The sequence below is a fragment of the Hemitrygon akajei genome, chromosome 7 (genome assembly GCF_048418815.1).
Source record: "Hemitrygon akajei chromosome 7, sHemAka1.3, whole genome shotgun sequence".
In the NCBI taxonomy this organism is placed as follows: domain Eukaryota; kingdom Metazoa; phylum Chordata; class Chondrichthyes; order Myliobatiformes; family Dasyatidae; genus Hemitrygon; species Hemitrygon akajei.
Genome location: NC_133130.1, coordinates 96,808,400 through 96,829,081, shown reverse-complemented (window position 1 = coordinate 96,829,081; position 20,682 = coordinate 96,808,400). Strand labels below are relative to the sequence as shown.

The 20,682-nt window shown below is 40.1% G+C and overlaps 1 protein-coding gene across 2 annotated transcripts in view; it reads left to right on the top strand.

Moving 5' to 3' along the window:
* Positions 1–20,682, top strand: part of dhx57 (DEAH (Asp-Glu-Ala-Asp/His) box polypeptide 57) — a 91,551-nt gene that overhangs the window by 53,440 nt on the left and 17,429 nt on the right. For both annotated transcript variants that reach the window (XM_073051519.1, XM_073051517.1), the window contains 7 exons: positions 2,568–2,664; positions 6,690–6,863; positions 15,517–15,717; positions 16,585–16,861; positions 17,506–17,601; positions 19,588–19,671; positions 19,768–19,905. In XM_073051519.1, coding sequence (XP_072907620.1) covers positions 2,568–2,664; positions 6,690–6,863; positions 15,517–15,717; positions 16,585–16,861; positions 17,506–17,601; positions 19,588–19,671; positions 19,768–19,905 — 1,067 coding nt within the window. The remainder of the gene's footprint in view (positions 1–2,567; positions 2,665–6,689; positions 6,864–15,516; positions 15,718–16,584; positions 16,862–17,505; positions 17,602–19,587; positions 19,672–19,767; positions 19,906–20,682) is intronic.

Below are 20,682 nucleotides of genomic sequence, written 5' to 3'. Positions count from 1 at the left end.
TGCATCGATAGTAACCTGTCGCTGAAACTGCTTCTCTGTCTCTGGATGGTGCTATGTAGAGGATGTTCAGAGTTTTCCATAATTGACCGTAGCCTACTCAGCGCCCTTCGCTCAGCTACCGATGTTAAACTCTCCAGTACTTTGCCCACGACAGAGCCCGCCTTCCTTACCAGCTTATTAAGACGTGAGGCGTCCCTCTTCTTAATGCTTCCTCCCCAACACGCCACCACAAAGAAGAGGGCGCTCTCCACAACTGACCTATAGAACATCTTCAGCATCTCACTACAGACATTGAATGACGCCAACCTTCTTAGGAAGTACAGTCGACTCTGTACCTTCCTGCACAAGACATCTGTGTTGGCAGTCCAGTCTAGCTTCTCGTCTAACTGTACTCCCAGATACTTGTAGGTCTTAACCTGCTCCACACATTTACTGCTTTCTCCCAGTACGTGGATTGCTACACCAGGGGTAATAGGACTATTGACCTACTGTATGCAAACGTAGAGGAGGCATATAGTGCATCCCCACTGCCTTCATTGGGGAAAGCTGATCACAACCTGGTTTTGTTACAGCCCAGATATAAATCAATTGTGATGAGGCATCCCACTACCACATGCTCTTTTAGGAAGTGGACTCCTGAAGCTGAACAGGCCCTGAGAGACTGCTTCGGTACTACTAACTGGGATGTACTGCAAGGGGGGCTCTGTGGGGGCGTTGAGGAGGTCACTGAATGCACAACGGACTATATTAACTTTTGTGTGGATGCCGTTGTCCCTGTTAGAACTGTTCGCTGCTATCCCAATAATAAGCCCTGGATCACTAGTCACATCAAAGGCCTCCTAAACCAGAAGAAGAGGGCCTTTAAAGATGGTACCACAAATGACGAATTTCACTCTGTTTTGATGTACATCTTTAATCTTCTTGTAAAGCCAGCACAGGCACATTGGTCCAAATGGGCTTTGCTGCATGACACGATTTTGTGAGCTCACTGCATAATTCTGTGGTTCTTTGTGCAACTATACTTAGTTTATTCCCACAATTCTAAAACCTAACACACAATGGTTTTCATTTTTCCAAATATATTCCTGGAGCTGGCAAGTAATGCTCTAAAAGACAAAATAAAAATAAGTTTCCTGCTGTAACAGAAACTTCCCAAAGTACTTGGCATCATAGGGGAGAGAAATCGAATTGGTGCTTCAGATCAAGGAGCCTTTGTCAGAACTGGAGAGGTGAGAAAATAAGTCCGTAAAAGCAGCCAGGTGAAAAGGTCAGAGAGGTCTGTCATGGAGTGCAGGCCAAAGTTGTCATGAAGTCAGAGCACTACAACACAGACAGTCCTTTGATCCGTCTAGTCCATGCTGAACTATTATTCTGCCTAGTCCCATTGACCTGCACCTGGACCAGAGACTTCCATCCATGTACTTATCCAAACTTCTTTTAAACATTGCAATGGTGCTCTCATCCACCATTTCTGCTGGCAGCTCGTGCCACACTCACCACCCTCTGAGTGAAGAAGATCCCCCTCATGTTTCCCTTACACATTGCATCTTTGATCTAGAACCTCTCATTCTAGTCTTCAGTGGAAATAGCCTGTTTGAATTTTTCCTGTCCATAATTTTGTACACCTTTATCAAATCTTCATTCTACTACACTCCAGGGGAAAAAAAGTGCTAACCTGTTCAGCCTTTCCTTAAGGCTCAGTTCCTCAAGTCCCAGCAACATCCTCGTAAATTTTCTGTGCTCTTTCAATCTTATTGGTATCTTTCCTGCAGGCAGATGATCAGAATGGCACACAATTCTCCAAAGTAGGCCTCACCAACATCATATACAACTTCAATATAACATCCCAACTCCTGTATCAATACTTTGATTTATAAAGGTCAAGTTAACTATTCAAAATCATTAGTTAAAGTCAGAAGAATGAAATTATAATGCACTGGTTCTGCTATAGCTGTGGGTGAAAGAAGGAAAAAAGAATGATGATCTAGTGCAGAGGCTTCGGTGTACTCTGAAGGAAGTGTTGGAAGAGTACAGAAAGTGAATGGCAGAGACTAGAGTGTGAGTGAGGCTGCGAGTTATAAACTCAGTAGCTGCCCTTATAGACCAAAGAGTTTTTTTTCACTATGAAGGTGGCACAGTAGCATAGCAGTTAGCGTAATTCTTTACGGCGCCAGTGACCCAGGTTTAATTCCCTCTGCCATCTGTAAGGTGTTTCTACGTTCTTAAGTTTTCCCTGGGGCTCCAGTTTCCTCCCACATTCCAAAGGCGTGCGAGTTAGTAGGTTAATTGGTCACATGGATGTCTTGTTGGCCAAAGGGCCTGTTGCTGTGCTGTATCTCGAAATTAAGTTATAAGTTGCTGCTTGTTTTAATTTCCTTCTGTTCCTAGTTGTCCATTGTCCAAAGGATACCTGTGTCCCTAATATTTTTAAAGAAACATCCAATCAAGAAATTCTAATTTTTTGTGATTGCTAGGTTTAAAAGTAATGTAGTTTTGGAATATCAAGAGTGTGTTTGATGTATATGATGTTGCTTTTCTTTTCATTTTTCATCCAATTGTTTTAATAGGAGCTGTTTTAATATTCTTGCCTGGCCTGGCAGATATCAAGTTATTATACGAACAGCTTCAGTGTAACCCTCTCTTCAACAACAAGCATGGGAAAAGGTCTGTAATGTAAGAAACTGACTACAAAAAGATTGAGAACTCTCTTAAGAAAGAAAACAGGAGGGCAAAGAGAAGGCCTGATATGGATCTGGCAGGAAAGGTTAAAGAAAATCCAAAAAGGGTCTATATCTAAATAAAGATGGATGGCTAAGGAAAGTTCCTTTGGTCTTTGACAAGGTCCCACTTGGCAGCTGTCGTCCTGAGCTGCAGAAAGTGGTGGGATTTTCAGTGAATATTTCTCCTCAGTGTTTGCTGGGAAGAAAATCATGGTTGTTCAAGGGGTAAAGGAAACAGGTGGTGACATTTTGGAAGGCATTTACATTATCAGGGAGGAAGTATTTGGAGCCTTGCAGCACCTTCAGGATAGCGAATAAATTGCGGAGATACTTAAGGGGACAGTTGCTTCACCGTTATCCACTGGTGACATTCCAGAAGACTGGGAGGTGGCTAATGTTTTCTTGTTTGGAAAGTGTTGTTACAAGGACAAGTTGAGGAAGTACAGGCCATTCAGTGTGACATCAGTGGCGGGGAGGTTACTGGAGGGAATTCTGAGGGACAGGGTCTACTGGCATCTAGATAGGCAGAGTTTGATTAGGCAATAACTTGGATTTTGTGAATGGAAAACCAAGCTTGGTGAACCTTGAGTTTTATTTTTGTAGAAGTACTCATGAAGGTAGATGAGGGTAGGGCTGTTTGGACTTTAGCAAGGCCTTTGAAAAGGTCACACAGTAGGCTGCTCTGGAAGGTTAGGTTCCGTGGAATTCAGGAAGAGCTTGTTAGGTAAATTTAAAGTTGGCCTAGTGGTCGGAAGCAGAGTGTGGTGGTTGAAGGTTGTTTCTCAGAATGAAGGCTTGTGGCTAGTGTGAAGCAGGGGTTGGTGGTGTTATTTGTATGTGAATGCACAAGGCCTGATGCCAGTTTGTAGGTTAGATGGTCATTGTAAATTGCCCCACGATTGGGTTGGGGTTAAATTGGGGGTTGCTGGTGATGCAGCTCAAGGGCCTTTTCCACACAGTGACTGAGTAATAAGCTGCTTCACAGAGTGGTGAAAAGGGCATTCGGCACACTGGCCTCCATTAGTCAGGGGACTGAGAGTAGGAGGCAGAACATTAAGTTGCAGTTGCATAAGACGGTGGTGAGACCGCACTTGGAGTACTGTACAGTTTTGGTCACCCTGTTATAGGAAAAATTTGAATACACTGGAAAGAGAGCAGACAAGATTTACAAGGACATTGCCGGGACTAGAGGGTCTGAGTCACAGGGAAAGGTTGGCCAGGCTAGGAGACCTACGGTAAACACGAGTAAGGCTGCAGATGCTGGAAATCCAAAGCAGTGCACACAAAACTCTGGAGGAACTCAGCAAGTCAGACAGCATCTGTGGAAAAGAGTAAACTGTCGACGTTTTAGGCCCTTCTTCAGGACTGAAAAGGAAGGGGGAAGGTGCCAGAATAACAAGGTGGAGGGAGGGGAAAGAGGCTAGCTGGAAGGAGATAGGTGAAACCAAGAGGGTGGGAAAGGTCAAGGGCTGGAGTAGAAAGGATCTGGTAGGGGAGGAGAGTGGACCATTGGAGAAAAGGGAGGAGGAGGGAACCCAGGGGAAGTATTAGCAGGTGAGAAGTAGTAGAAGGTTGGGAGGGGGTGGTGGGAATTTGTTTACAAGAAGGGGGACCTTATAGAAATGTTTAAAATTATCAGAGACCTCAATAAGATGGATGGTGAGCCTTTCCCCAGGGTAGGGGAGTCTGAAACTAGGGGCGTAGATTTAGAGTAAGAGGAGAAAGATTTAAAAGGGACCTGAGGGGTAACTTTTCCACACAGAGGATGGTGAGTTGTGGAATGAGATGATTAAGGTAGGTACAAGCACTTAGATCAGTACATGGAGGGGCAGAGCTTAGAGGGACATGGGCACAACACAGGAAATTGGGACAATCTGGGTGAGAACGTTAGTGGCATGGACTCTTTGGGCTGAAGGGACTGGGTCTGTGCTGTGTTGCTCTAGGACTCTAACAATGGGGCTCATTGACAGCTGCCTCTCTTCAGCAATGATGTCCTGGATAAGAAATGCACAGGCGATACACTGAGATGATGGGCTTTATTTATGAGGAAAGGCAACATAATGGGGGACTCTTTTCACAAAAGGTTGATGAGAAAGGGAAGAACAGAAAAGCCAATAAAAAGTAGTGGAGTCGATGTTTCGGCCCGAAACGTCAGCTGTACGCTTTTCCATAGATGCTGCCTGGCCCGCTGAGTTTCTCCAGCATTTTGTGTGTATTGCTCAGATTTCCAGCATCTGCAGATTCTTTTCTTGGTTGTAAAAGGTAGTGAATATGGCCCGGTCCATCACAGACAAACCCCTCCCCACGTTGAGCACATCTATATGGAGCGCAGTCACAAGAAAGCAGTATCCATCATCGAGGACCCCCATCATCCAGAGCACACTCTCTCCTCACTGTTGCCATCAGGAGCCTCAGGACCCACACCACCAGGTTCAGGAACAGTTACTACCCTTCAACCATCAGGCTCTCGAACCAGAGGGGACAACTTCACTTGCCCCTACAACCATCAGATTCACTTTCAAATGCTCTTCATCTCATGTTCTCTATGTTTATTGCTTTCTTACTTAGTGTTAATTTTTTTTCATTTTGTCCTTGCACAGTTTGTTGTTTTTTTATACATCCTGTTAGCTGCGGTCTTTCATTGATCTTGTATTAACTGTGAAAGCCCACAAGAAAAATGAATCTCATGATTGTATATAGTGACATAGAGTATATACCTTGACAATAATTTTACTTTGAACTTTGAGTAGGGGTATTGGACCTGTTTCCATGCTGTATAACTCTGACTCTCATAGAAAAGTTTCCACATTAGCCAGTCATCTGTCAAGAGGCTGCTAGATCATTGCAAACAAAAATCTAATTGTTATTTGTGATAAGAGTTTTAAGATGTTGAATACCAGAAATAATGGTGTGAGTAGAGGCTTTAATGCTTTTAGGGGAGAAGTGCATAAAAATAGCAAATACAAAGTTCAAAGGTAGCAGAAAGGGCACCAAACAAACGGGTCTTTTGGTGAACTAGCAGACGTGATGGATTTCTCTCTCTAAAAGGCCCCAGATTCATTGTTTTTAAATTGTTTTGTTTGGCAATTATAAGATGCTGTGCTGTGAATTCTAGTTATGAAGTTGTGATTCATAATAATATGATGAAAATTCCATATGGCTGTGATGGAAGGGTGTGCCCTGCTGATGAAGTGGGGGACAGAGATATTTGTTCAAATTTGTTCAATTATCTCCACAGGAGGAGATAATGAGATAACGAAAGTGGAAGATATTTTCTAAATGTGTGACTTGGCTTTAAAACTTTACCAAGGTGGAAAGGTTGAGGGTGATAAACAGGTGTACAGTTTGGAACGTTGTCCCTGGAAGATGATATTAATTTGAAGGTTAGAAATGAGAAAAGGGTGATCAGTCAGACCACAAAGTTTGTATCCAGTTCAGTGCTTGACCAACTCGTTTATGAGAATGATATTCACATTGTGGATGGACTTAGGTTTTTGTTACAAATACTTGCAAAACAAAGTGTGTAATGGAGGAATGATGAAAGGTTTTCCTTTATTTCACCCAGGTTAAAGTTGGTATTTTAATTGTTCAATGTGAATGGCTAAATGCTTGTGCTTTTTAAATCAGTTTCCCTTTATGTTTGTGATTCATGTGGTATGGGCACCTGATGCTCCAGGCACGTATTTTAACTCTTCTGTCATATTGTTAAAAGGGCAAAGCCCATGAGAAAAATCTGTGGGAAATGACTAGCTTGCACCTCCTGGCAACTGGTTATAAAATACTGTCAGACCTCCATTTCAAGTATATATTCTAGTTTTTATTAAGCTTGTATTTCTGAGTACTTAATAAATTTACTGTAAGATTTTTTTGCTCTTTTATAGGTAGTGTACAAAGTAATTTTTATAATTTTTCAAAGAGCTGCTTTGACTCTTTGCCATCACATGAACTAAGACGTCTCTACTGTTCCAGGTGTCTTGTGTACCCACTCCACTCCTCACTGTCCAGTGAGGAACAACAAGCAGTCTTCCTTCGTCCTCCTGAGGGAACCACCAAGATCATAATCTCCACTAACATTGCTGAAACCTCAGTCACTATCGATGATATTGTTTACGTCATTGATTCTGGCAAGATGAAAGAAAAGAGGTACAAAATTACTTAAACTATGGATGCATTGATACCAGGGGCTAGGAATACCAAGAAAATATTGAATCCAATAATAGCCCTTAAGGTTTATTACATAGAAACACAGAAAACCTACAGCTCATTACAGGTCCTTCGGCCCACAATATTGTAACCTACTCTAGAAGCTACCGAGAATTTTCCTATCCAGAAAGATGGGCACAACAGTAAGTTGCTTATCTGTTCAAGCCTGTTCCACCTTTATGTGCAATGTTACCTAACTACACAGCCCTTTTTCCCTAAATACCTTTGTTTAGTGAAAATAATCTCATTTAAAGTCAACTATCACTGAACACAGATGAGAGTTCCAGATTTTTATCTCCTTCTGTCTCTATGTATCAGTCAAGAAAGACCTAGCTCTCAATTTTATAATCTGCACCGAGGTCCAGCTCCTTCTCAGCTACCCCATTAACTCCAGATGCAATTCAACCTTTCATGAAGACTGGGACTGACAAGACTGCTGTTATCCTCTGGTACATTGAGGACACATGCAGAGGCTGGGAGGGGTGGCAGTAAAGCCATAAGATAGTTAATCGTCTCACAACATTGGATGAGGCAGGCATATTAGAAGCATGAGGGGGAATCTCATTGAAACCTAGATAGAGTGCACACAGAGAGGATAGTTTCCTTTAGTGGGGGGGGGGGGGAGCATAGGGCCAGAGAGCACAGGCTCAGAATACAGAAACGACCCTTTAGAATGGAGATGAGGAGGTGTTGAATCAATGGAATTCATTGTCACAGACGGCTGGGTATATTTAAAGCAGAGGTTAATAGGTTCTTGATTAGTAAAGGCATCAAAGGTTATGGAGAAAAAGTGGGAGACTGTGGTTGAGAGGGATAATAAATCAGCCATGGTGGAATGGCGGAGCAGACTCGATGGGCTGAAGGAGCACAATTGGTTCATATGTCTTATGGTCTTACTAACAGCATTTAAAAAGTACTTGGACAGGCACATGATTAGGGAAATTTTAGAGGGATATGGGCAAAAAGCAGTCAAATGAGAATGTCTGCCTTTTATTATGGCTATTTTTCATGGGATTTTTGCTTTTTTTTATTATACGGAGCTGCAAGATGGAGAACAGGGTCAAAGGTTATTAGTTAACATGGGACCAGCCTATTGGTTCCTTCCTTTCTATCTTTTGGGTGGGGGGAGGGGGGAGAGGTCTATTAGAGTAGGTTATTTTCTTGATTGGGCAGTTCTTTTGATGGATTTCTCTTTCGTTAGTGCGTCACTCCTTCTGGTTGTACTCGCGCCTTTTGGTTTAATCTGTACTTGCATAACATTTCTTTTATATAATATTAAACTCAATTTTAAACATGGATGTTAATAAAATCAATATAATATCTTGGAATTGGAACGGTGTTAATCACCCCATTAAGCGTAAAAAGATTTTTAAGAAATTAAAAACACTTAATGCTGATATTATTTTTGCGCAAGAAAATCATGTATGAAAACAGGATGAGGATAGATTTCTTCGCTTTTGGAAAGGGCCTTTATTTCACTCACTGTTGGATAGTAAAATAAGAGGCGTTTCTATATTTCTTAGTCCCAAAATCCCTTTTGTACACCTTAATACTACTACTGATTCGATTGGAAGATATTTAATTGTTACTGGTTTATTAGATAGATAGATAGATAGATAGATACTTTATTCATCCCCATGGGGAAATTCAACATTTTTTCCAATGTCCCATACACTTGTTTTAGCAAAACTAATTACATAAAATTACTCAGTAAAAATATGATATGCATCTAAATCACTCTCTCAAAAAGCATTAATAATAGCTTTTAAAAAGTTCTTAAGTAGTTTACTTAGATACATTAAATACAATCAACCCCGGCACTTTAACATATCTTACTCCTGGCGGTTGAATTGTAAAGCCTAATGGCATTGGGGAGTATTGACCTCTTCATCCTGTCTGAGGAGCATTGCATCGATATCAACCTGTCGCTGAAACTGCTTCTCTGTCTCTGGATGGTGCTATGTAGAGGATGTTCAGGGTTTTCCATAATTGACCGTAGCCTACTCAACGCCCTTCGCTCAGCTACCGATGTTATACTCTCCAGTACTTTGCCCACGACAGAGCCCGCCTTCCTTCCCAGCTTATTAAGACGTGAGGCGTCCCTCTTCTTAATGCTGCCTCCCCAACACGCCACTACAAAGAAGAGGGCGCTCTCCACAACTGACCTATAGAACATCTTCAGCATCTCACTACAGACATTGAATGACGCCAACCTTCTAAGGAAGTACAGTCGACTCTGTGCCTTCCTGCACAAGGCATCTGTGTTGGCAGTCCAGTCAACTTTATGCAAGCAAAAGGTAGCTCTGGTGTGTGTATACGCACCTATTGTAGATAATTCTGATTTTTTTAAGAAACTTTTTTCAGAGTTACCGAATCTCAATGAATATAAGCTGATCATAAGTGGTGACTTTAATTGTTGTCTAAATCCGGCAATTGATAGGTCATCAACCAATCCGTTGCTTCCTAATAAAGCAGCGGCTTGTATTAACTCTTTTTTATTAGAATATGGCCTTGTCGATATTTGGAGATATAAACACCCCAATGATAAAGAATTCTCTTTTTTCTCACACGTCCATCACAAATATTCTCGAATTGATTACTTTTTTTTAGATACACGTCTGTTAAACTCCGTTGTTGAATGTGTGTATGACATCATTGCACTTTCAGATCACGCGCCTTTAAAGTTAACCCTTAAGTTTTCGGACAGATTTTTGAAAATCTCACAGTGGAAATTGAACCCCGTATTGTTACAGGATCCAGCTTTTGTTAATTTTATTAAGGAGCAAATTTCTATATTTTTTGAATTTAATACAACTGAAGGAATGTCAAATCTGGTTATATGGGACACCTTGAAATCTTTTCTTAGGGGACAGATAATCTCATTCAGCAGCCTTGAGAAATAAAACTAAAGCGAAATTGTCAGTGCTTATTAATAAAATTAAACAGATAGATAAAGCGTATTCAGTTAAACCTACTGAAGATCTATATAAAGAAAGGGTCGAACTTCAATCACAGTATGATTTACTTCTGACCTTTCCCATTGAACAGCAAATTTTTAAATCTAAAAGTTTATTTTATATACATTGGGGAAAATCTGCTAAACTTTTAGCGGGTCAGTTAAAGGCTGGGATGGTCAGAAGACAGATTTTAAAAATTCGCCGACCAGATAGAACAGAAACTTTAGATCCTTATGAAATTAATAAGATATTTATGGACTTTTATTCTAATCTTTATAAATCTGAATTCTCTGATAGTACTATGACTATGAATAAATTTTTGCAAAGGTTAAACATACCCCAAATTTCGATTCAAGATGCCGATATGTTAGATGCACCTATTAAACAAGAGGAGATAGCCAAGGCCAAGGCTATATCCTCTATGCAATTAGGTAAAGCTCCGGGACCTGATGGTTATACGGTAAACTTTACAAGACTTTTCATGAAATGCTTATACCACATCTTCATCAAACGTTTACCGATTCTACAGCCTCTGGGAACCTTCCTGAAACTTTTTATGAAGCACTAATTTCATTGATACCAAAAAAAGGAAAAGACCCACTGGAATGTGTATCCTATAGACCTATTTCTTTACTGAATGTAGATTTTAAAATCCTCTCTAAGATTCTAGCAAATAGGCTTGAGACTATCTTGCCTAATGTTATCTCAAACGATCAAACAGGATTTATTAAAAATAGGTACTCACATTTTAATATTCGAAGATTATTAAATATCATTTATTCCCCCTCAGCCAAAGAATCGGAATGTATTGGATTTTTGTATGCAGAGAAAGCCTTTGATAGGGTGGAGTGGCCTTATCTATTTCAGGTTTTGAAGAGGTTTAATTTTGGTCCAGGATTTATTTCCTGGATTAAATTGATTTATCATGCCCCAGTAGCTGCTGTTTTAACTAATAATCAAAAGTCTCCTTACTTTAGATTATATAGAGGTACCCGTTAGGGTTGCCCCTTAGTCCTTTATTATTTAATTTGGCTTTAGAACCACTTGCTATTGCTCTTAGGGATTCTAATTCTGTGCAGGGTATTAGGAGAGGGGATAAATTACACAAGCTTTCGTTATACGCGGATGATTTATTAGTTTACATTTCAAATCTTAAGAAATCTGTTCCTTCTATGTTATCTATATTTATGGAATTTGGTACTTTTTCTGGATATAAACTTAATTTACATAAAAGTGAATTATTTCCTATTAATAATTATTCTGATTATTATGATCAAATACCTTTTAATATTGCCAAAAACCATTTTACTTACCTTGGTATTAAAATTACAAAAATTTTTAAAGGCCTGTATAGGCATAATTTCTTCCCTTTAGTTGAATATACTCAACAGGCGCTTTCTAAATGGTCACCTATGTCGATGTCATTGATAGGTCAAATAAATGCTATAAAAATGGTTATTCTACCGAAATTTTTATATATATTTCAAGCAGTTCCCTCTTTTGTTCCAAAAGCTTTTTTTGATAAAAGATTCTCTGATTTTATCTTATGTTTGGAATAATAAAAGCTCTAGAGTGAATAAACTTTTATTGCAAAAATCAAAAAAAGATGGAGGACTGGCTTTACCAAACTTTAGATTTTATTATTGGGCAATTAATATTCGTTATATAACTTTTTGGATTTATGATATAGACGACCAAGATCACCCTTCATGGTTACAGTTGGAGGAAAATTCAGTAATGGGGTTTTTGTTAGCTTCTTTATTAGGAGCTCCTCTTCCGTTTTCGCTCTCCAGAATAGGTAGACAAGCTCTTAACCCTATTGTTAAACATACTTTAAAAATTTGGTTTCAATTTCATAGATTTTTTGAATTAAATGATTTTTTACTTTCTAGTAATATTTATTCTAATTTTTTTAAACCATCAACTTTGGATTAGGCTTCTTTAACATGGAAAATTAACGGAATAAAAACTTTTTTAGATTTGTTTTTACAAGACTGTTTAATGTCTTTTTCACAGTTAATGGATAAATATGATATCTCTAATACACATTTTTTCAGATATTTTTCAGGTTAGGAATTTTTTAAGTGATTTTTTACCGAATTACCCCTTGGTCTGCTCTTTAAATTTGGCTTATGTTATTTTTCAGTTTAAACCTTTTCAAAAACGATTAATAGCTATCATTTATAAACAGTTAATGAATGCTCACATGTCGCCTAATGATAGGGTTCAACGCACCTGAGAAGTAGAACGTCAACATTCACTTTCAGATAATCAATGGAGTAAAATTTATTATTTAGTCAATAATTCATCTATCTGCGCATTCCATATCTTAATTCAGTTTAAGATAGTATACAGGGCCCATATGTCCAAAGATAAATTGGCACATATTTTTCCTAACATAAGCCCTATTTGTGACAGATGTAACGCAGAAGTGGCTACTCTAACTCATATGTTTTGGTCATGTGTAATTTTAAATAATTTTTGGAGGGATGTGTTTGGAATATTATCTAAAGTTATAGATATGGATGTTCAACCTAATCCACTTACGGCAATTTTTGGGATTATTCCAGAGGAAGCAAGCAAAGTGTCTGCTTCCGCCCAACATGTGATAGCTTTTTCAACTTTACTGGCTAGGAGAGCTATTTTGCTACACTGGAAAGAATCTAACCCGCCGACTGTTTTCTATTGGCTCTCCTCCATTATGTCATGTCTAAGTTTGGAGAAAATTAGAAGCCGGACATTTGATACATCCTTTAATTTTGAACAAGTCTGGCGACCCTTTATTCAATATTTCCACATGATTTAATTTTATTTATTTATTTTTCTTTATTCTCTTTGGGGAAAATCCTTATTCATGAAGGTTCAGAGATGACTGGAAGGATGGGGTTTTTTTTCTCTTTTTTTTTCTAATTTTATCCTCAATTGGACTGCCCAATTTTTCTTTTCTTTTTTTTCTCTTTTTTTTTGTTTGTTTAGTTAGTGGGGTTTTTGTTTCCTTATCAATAAAATTTCCAGACTTTTTTTTATGATTGCTATGAGGAGTTGTAGTTTTTTTTGACCATTGTATATATAACAGCATAATATTTTACCTATTTGATTTTGACATTATATACTTTCTGTTTTTACTATTGCTGTTTATATGTCTTTTATATTATCTACTTGTTAAACTCCTCTTCCGATTTATATATTCTTTATTTGGAAATCAATAAAAAAGATTGAAAAATAAGAATGTCCCAGATGGGGATCTGAGTCACCATGAACTGTTTGTGTTGGTTGACTAATCAGGGAGATTGAGAAAACTTTATGCAACAAGCCACCATCTCAAATGCACTGCCGGAAGTTTGCAAACCAGAATTGATTAAGGTGCATGGGTGTGAGGCTGGTTGCAGATTACACCTCAGCGTTCAGTTGAAGACTGTTTCTGTCCATTGAGAAGTTCTATGCTAACCTCACCACTCCTTCACAGTAAACGTGACCTGCTGTCTGCTTCAGCCTTAGGCAGTGAACGTTGAAGCCACAATTTGAAATGGTTTCATGAGATGGATGGAAGGAGGACCAAAAGGCAAAGGAATCTCAGGTAGTTCTAATGACTACACAGAGGATCGGTAACTGCATAAAGAAACAACCGATCTGTGCTATGGAGTCCAGGATAAAAGGAACACAAAAAGAAGCAAATCTCCAGATAGACGATTAGAGATGACAGAAGCATCAGTAATAGGATACAGGGATTGAAAGGCATTGCAGCTGGATCCCTGTGCAGGTCAGTAATAACATCTGCTTGCTGATGGTGAACACGAGGGCACCTCAAGGATGCATCCGTCGTCTGGGGCTCTGTTCTCTATGCCCAGAGTTGTGCAGCTAAGCATTTGTAAATTCACGGATGAGATGACTATTGTTGGTAAAATCTTGGACGGCGTTACAGCACTGACGTAGTTCCGCTGATTGAGCGGCAACAGCCAAGCGCTCAACAAGACCAAGGAAGGGGAAGTTTAGGGAACACACACCAGTTCTCATCGAAGGGCCAGCAGTGGAACAAGTGAGCAGCTTCAAGTTCCTGGGTGTCAGTGTTTCAGAGGATCCATCCTGGCTCCAACAAGTTGATGCAATTACGAAGAAAGCATGCCAGCAGCTCTGCTTCATTAGGAGTTTGCAAAGTTTTGGGATGTCGCCATGGAGTCTTGTGTATTTCTATAGATGTCCATCGGAGAGCATTTTGACCAGTTACATCACTGCCTAGCACAGAAACTTAATGCACAGGATCGCGAGAGGCTGTAGAAAATTGTAGGCCCAGCCTGTTCCATCGGTCACAACTCTCCCCACCATCGAGGACGTCTTCAAAAGGCGTCAACAAAGTGGCATCCTCACCCCCCAGAACATGTCCTATTCTTGTAACTACCATTGGGGAAGAGGTACAGGAACCTGAAGACCCACAGTCAACAATTCACAAACAGCTTCATCTCCTCTGCCATCAGATTTCTACCTCAGTTTTCAATTTGCACTGTATTTTTTGTCACTTGTCATTTTATGACTTTGCACTGTAAAGTCAGTAATAATAAATATTGAGTTATTGTAAGCAAGGAGGAATATCAAAAGCATGGGTAAAACCAAAGGGTGCATAGCACCCAGGCATTCAAGAGAAAGGGATGTTCACAGAACTCAGAACAGGTCATGTATTGTGTCTCATGGAATTTAGAGTAAGAGAATGTTTCCCACTGCTCTGCGTCAATAACCGTGGAAAGATTTTCTCATGTATGGGGATAGCTTACTGTGCATCAGTAGCAATGAATTTTCTGGCTGTTGTATCCAGTCTGTCTTTCTGAATTAGATGTGCTTGTGCAATTAGAAAGGTATTCATTAAACCCCGAGAAGTTTTTAACTTGCTGAAAACCAAATACATTTCAGAAGGATGTAGTTTAGACAGGTGTGTTGGTCAGCACGGATCAGGAACACACACCCAAAAAGACATCTAATACTTCTGGAAGGTCAGTGAGAAATGCCCTTTGGTCTGCCTGAAACTTACTTGTCTTCCAACGCAGTGAGTCTGGAAAGGAATACTCAGACAGGCACTGTAGGATTACATTCTAAGGGATTCTCTGAAACAGTGCAGCAAGTGGAGAAGGACACAATCTAGGCTCCTTCACCACTACACATGAGGGGTAGGGCTTCTCGAATAGTGAAAAGGGTGTATCACACCAGTGGCATGGTCTATGTCAGTCTCAAAGTAAAAAAAAATTCATTACTATTGACTCTGAATGTATATTTTTTGCATTATTCCTCCTTTGTATATATTTTAATTCTGAATAAAATCTATTATTTGAAATCTTCAATAATTCAGATCAGAGGGTCTGTTTCTATGTTGTATGACTCTCCCATTTAATCATTGAGTCTCATGATCCATAGAGGAAGTCATTCATGCCCTTGGTACCAAATTCTTTATACGTGAACATGACGAGTAGAGTTGATCCTTGATCATCCCATTGTAGCTGTACTATCTTTGAAAGTCCACTTTATTCCATGTAGCACTATCATTTGAAGTACAAGATACTTTGGAATTTAAGTTTCAAGTTACTAAGTTCTGATGTATGCAAATGAAAGAGGAACTGTGTCTCATTTGCCCCATTCTTACTGACTCACAGGTATGACCCATGCAAAGGGATGGAAAGTCTAGAGGACACCTGGGTGTCACAAGCCAATGCCCAGCAGAGGAAGGGTCGAGCTGGGCGAGTTGCCTCGGGAGTCTGCTTCCACCTCTTTACCAGTCACTGTTACCGTCACCACCTCCAGGAGCAGCAGCTGCCAGAGATCAAGAGGGTACCTCTGGAACAGCTTTGTCTAAGGTTGTGGAGAACTGATCACAGTAGTCCATCACTTATCCATTCTGTAAAATAACCTTTTACAAAAGAAAGAAAAGTTAGATTTCAGCTTGGAAAAACTCGCATGATTGAAACTTTAGAAGCTTATATATTTAGCTTATAGTTTATTAGGTATAGAAGGTATTCTATATCCTTGTTGACTTCTGTTGTACATTCACTTCAAGGTTTGATATGTTGTGTGTTTAGAGATGCTCTTCTGCACACCACTGTTGTGTCATGCTTGTTTGAGTTACTGTCACCTTCCTGTTAGCTTGAACCAGTCTGGCCACTCTTCTCTGTCCTCTCATTAATAAGGCATTTTGCCACTCACTAGATGTTTTTTGTTTCTATACCATTCCCTGTAAACTGTGGAGACTGTGCATGAAAATCGTAGGAGATCGGCAGTTTCTGAGTTAGTCAAACCACCAGCTCCACATTACTTCTCCATTCTGATGTTTATTCTGAACAACAGCTGAACCTCTTGACCACTGCTTTCTTGTATTGAGTTGCTGCCACGTGATTGGCTTTATTAGATATTTGCATTATCAAGCAGGTGTACCTACTAAAGTGGCCACTGAGTTTATATTAATGGTGTATTCCATGGTCTTGGGATCCCGAAATGGTTTATATTACTAAACGTCAAAATGTAGTTTTTTATTGTAGCATCCATGATCCTCAATTTTTCCTATCAATAATTCCAGTAAAGATACAACCAAGTAGCCATTTGTAGCCGCAGCCTTTGAGTTTATATTCTGAATATCATTAATTATGGAGAACTGCATGGCAAAAGCAAAATATAATGTGAAGGAAAATTTCTTTTTGTGAGTTACTTTTTTTTCCTCCGTTGTCCAGGATCAAACTTTTGGACATTTTTGCAGATCTTGACTTGGAGTTTGTTCTATCACGCCTAATTGAAGTGCCCGCAGAAGAAAGTTTGAAAGCAGCTAAGAATCGGTTGCAGGATTTGGGAGCCCTCACACCAGATGAAACACTCACTCCACTGGGCTATCACTTGGCCTTTTTGCCCGTTGATGTCCGCATTGGAAAACTAATGTTGTTTGGTGCTATCTTCCGCTGCCTCGATCCTGCTCTGACCATTGCAGCTAGCTTGGCCTTTAAATCCCCTTTCGTAAGTACATCCTATTCTTGAGACAATACTGTATATAGTGCAATCACTCAAATCAAGTATGACGTTCTCCTAAGAGCTTGTCTATTGGTGGGTCCTTGGGTAGAGGTAGAAGCTGATCTGGGATCTACATATTCCGGTGCAGTGTGGGCAAGAGCAAGTGGAGGCTGTGGTTCGTGATTGGGTCTTTTGGTTGTTCAGTCTCCTCTTTTGCAGCTGCTGCTTGTTCTCTGCGACACGGCAGTGATCGTTCTCGTGTAGCACGGCCTTCCCTTGAACAAATTTCCTCCAGGTGTATCTAGTGCTACAAGAGCTTTGGTGTCTATTGGAGAACTTGGTTTAAGGTCTCCAGAGAGAAGAGTCACCTCTGGCAATGCAACACTGTGGTTACTGCTTTAAAATGTCAGCCTCCATTATTCATTTATGCTCGTAATTTGGTATGTGAGCCCCAGAAATGGTGTAGGTATAGCCTCTGGGGCAAGGATGACAACTTAATGGAGAGGACATGACCATAAGAGCAAGGTATTGGGACTCAGAAGGGTCTTGAATGTTTAAACCTCAAGTAAAATGGAGGAAGGAAAGGAAAACAGTTCAGTCACTAGATAAATAGATTACCTATCAAATCACATGGTTTGTGCTGTGAATAGGTTGCACCGTGGGATAAAAGAGAAGAAGCAAATGTGAAGAAGCTTGAGTTTGCTGTGGCTCACAGCGACTATCTCACCATCTTCAAGGCCTATGAGGTAAGACAGCAGTCTGCTGGGCATTTCGCACCCACTCCCAGTGTTGGTTACGCTTCCCAATGACAGAGCTCCCCTTTGAAAATCAGCAGAATTATTTAAGTTTCAAAGGGAAAAGTTCATTTCTGACCATTTGCTGGAAACCTGAAATCATTTAACTTTTGCTTCAACCTTTGAGGCTGATCTTGATTTGTAGGTATCTATCAGTTCTACCTGTGGTAACTAGGGATTTTCTGTCATTTCCCCATACCTTAGAATCTGGTCTCTTATTCACCAGCTCCCCTTTAACCTAGCTCAGTTTAACTTGGAAATGGGTGTTCACTTAAAATGAAACATTTTGAGGCAGTGGCAAAAGGTTATGTAACTTTAAACAGCTAAAGGAAAGGATCGTCATTGTCACGTGCTAAGGTACAGTGAAAGCTTTATTTTACATGCCATCCATACAGGTCGTTACAGCATATCAGCACAAGGGAAAAGCAACAACAGAAGGCAGAATATAGTGGTATAATACAGAGTAAGTGCCGTACAGTCAGACAATAAGGTGCAAGGCCATGAAGATCGTAAGGTCAAGAGCCCGTCCAAGAGATCCATTCAGTAGTAACAGCGGGTTTAAAGCTGTCCTTGAGCCTGGTGGTACATGTGTTCAGACTTTTATGTCTTTGGTCTGATGAGGGGGCAAAGCTAAGAAAGTGAACTAATTAGAGCAACACACACGAAATGCTGGAGGAACTCAGCAGGCCAGGCAACATCCATGCAAAAGAGTAAACAGTTGACTTTTCGGGCTGAGACCCTTCATCAGAAGTGCCTGCTGAGTTCCTCCAGCATTTTGTGTGTGTTGCTTGGACTTCCAGCATCTGCAGATTTTCTCATGTTTATGAGTGAACTAATTGTCATTTGAAAGAGGAATCAAAGCTGCAGTGACAACAAAACATTTGTGACTTATTCTCTTGAAAGAGGCACTTTATTTTTAACCATTTGTTCTTGAGGCTGCAAATAAAAAACTGTACTATGTTGATGCCCTGTTTGATGGTATGCCACCTTAAACTAGAGGTACTCCTGCAATTCCATCATGGCTGATTTATTAGCCCTCTGCACCCCATTCTCCTGCCTTCTCCCTATCACCTTTGATGCCCTTTCTATCAAAGAACCTATCAACTTCCGCTTTAAATATACCCAATGACTTGGCTTCCACAGATGTCTGAGGCAACGTATTCCACAGATTCACCATTCTCGTCTCTGTTGTAATTGGATGTCCTTCTATTTTGTGTTTGTGCTCTCTGGTCCCAGACACATCCTCTCCTCTATCTAGGCCTTTTGATAGGTTTCTATGAGGTCCCTACTCATTTGTCTAAACTTCAGTGAGTACAGGCCCTGGGCTATCAAATGCTCATCATATGTTTACCCTTTCATTCCCAGTAACATTTTCCTCTCCAATGCCAGCAAATTCTTTTGTAGATAGAGGGCACAAAATTGCTCTCGATACTCCAAATGACAATTGTGTTATTAAACCTCAGCATTACGTATTTGCTTTTATATTTTAGTCCTCTGGAAATAAATGCTAACATTGCATTTGCTACCGACTCAGCCTGAAAGTTAGCCTTCGGGGTCTCCCTCGTCCCTTTGCACCTCTGATATCGGATCAAGAAGTGACTCCCCAAGCTCTGCTCCTTGGGTTGTGCTGCTGACAAAGTTTCTCCAGGGCCTCTCGGGGGGTGGGGGGGGGGGGCAATGATAATGAGTCACGCATTACCAAGCTACAGTGAAGAGCTTTGTTTGCATCCCATCCAGACAGATCATCCATTATTACACATTGAATTCATACAAAAGAATACAGAATATAGTGTTACAGTTACAGAGGAAGTGCTGTACAGGGGATCCCAGATGCTGTGCTTTTCCTTGTTACATCTGGTAGTTACCTAGTAGTGTGGTGCAAATACCATATTACAACTTTATTTTCTTTTATTCTTTTAATTTAAATAACCCACCTAGGGATGGAGCGCTGCCTTAAAAGAGAGTGCTCGAGCAGCGTACAACTACTGCAAGCAAAACTTCTTGTCTGGAAGGACACTGCAGGTACAAAACGGTTCAGTTCTTCTGGCACTTAATGTAGTCAGTATACCATATTGTAACAGCTTTTGTTACCCACTGTGGTGTTCTTCCTCAACGTAGGAAATCTCCAGCATGAAGAGACAATTTGCAGAGCTGCTGTCGGACATTGGCTTCGTGAAAGAGGGGCTGCGAGCCAAATACATTGAGAAGATGTCTTCACAGGGAGGCGATGGGATTGTTGAGGCCACTGGTCAAGAGGTCAAATAAAAAGCTTTCATTGATTTGTTTTCATGATCGATGTAACGCACAGTGCAGTGGTATCAGGGGACAATACTTTATGTAAAGGACAGTGGACACCTGGAATTCCCTTTTTCTGTATAGCTTAAAAATTTCAAAACTGGGATTGATAGTTTTTTTTGTTAGGCACATAAATTTAGAAATATAATAATTGAAACATTACCATTCCAAAGAAATCCCTTTAACCCTTTGGGTCTGAACATGCTGACTCACAAACCGCATTTCCATGTTCTTTTCCAAAAGCCCTGAAGATTATTTACCTTCAACTGCCTTTTGAAATTCCCTTTCCTACTGAGAGTCTAATTAAGATAGCAGTGGTGGATAAGTGAAGTTAGGATTTAGATCAGCCAGAATCTAGGTGAAAGTTGAAAGATTGAATGACAGATGAGTTATTGCATGCATCTGTGAGTTACTTGGTATTTACAGATACACTCAGAAGCCACTTTATTAGGTACACCTGTACACCTGCTTGTTAATGCAAATATCTAATCAGCCAATCATGTATCAGCAACTCAATGCATGAAAGTGTTATGAAGAAGATTCAGATTACGGGCAGAGCATTAAAATTTCAGTCTAATGAACTGAGGTTTCTAAATGTGCTTGTCCAAGAGCGAAAATTGTGCAGCAGTAAATATGTCTGTTTTTACTGCTCTCCCCTTTATCAGCCACCTCATGGATAATGAGCACCTCCGTGTTTGTACCAAGGCGCTCTGAAAAGATGAGTTTTGGTACATTTTC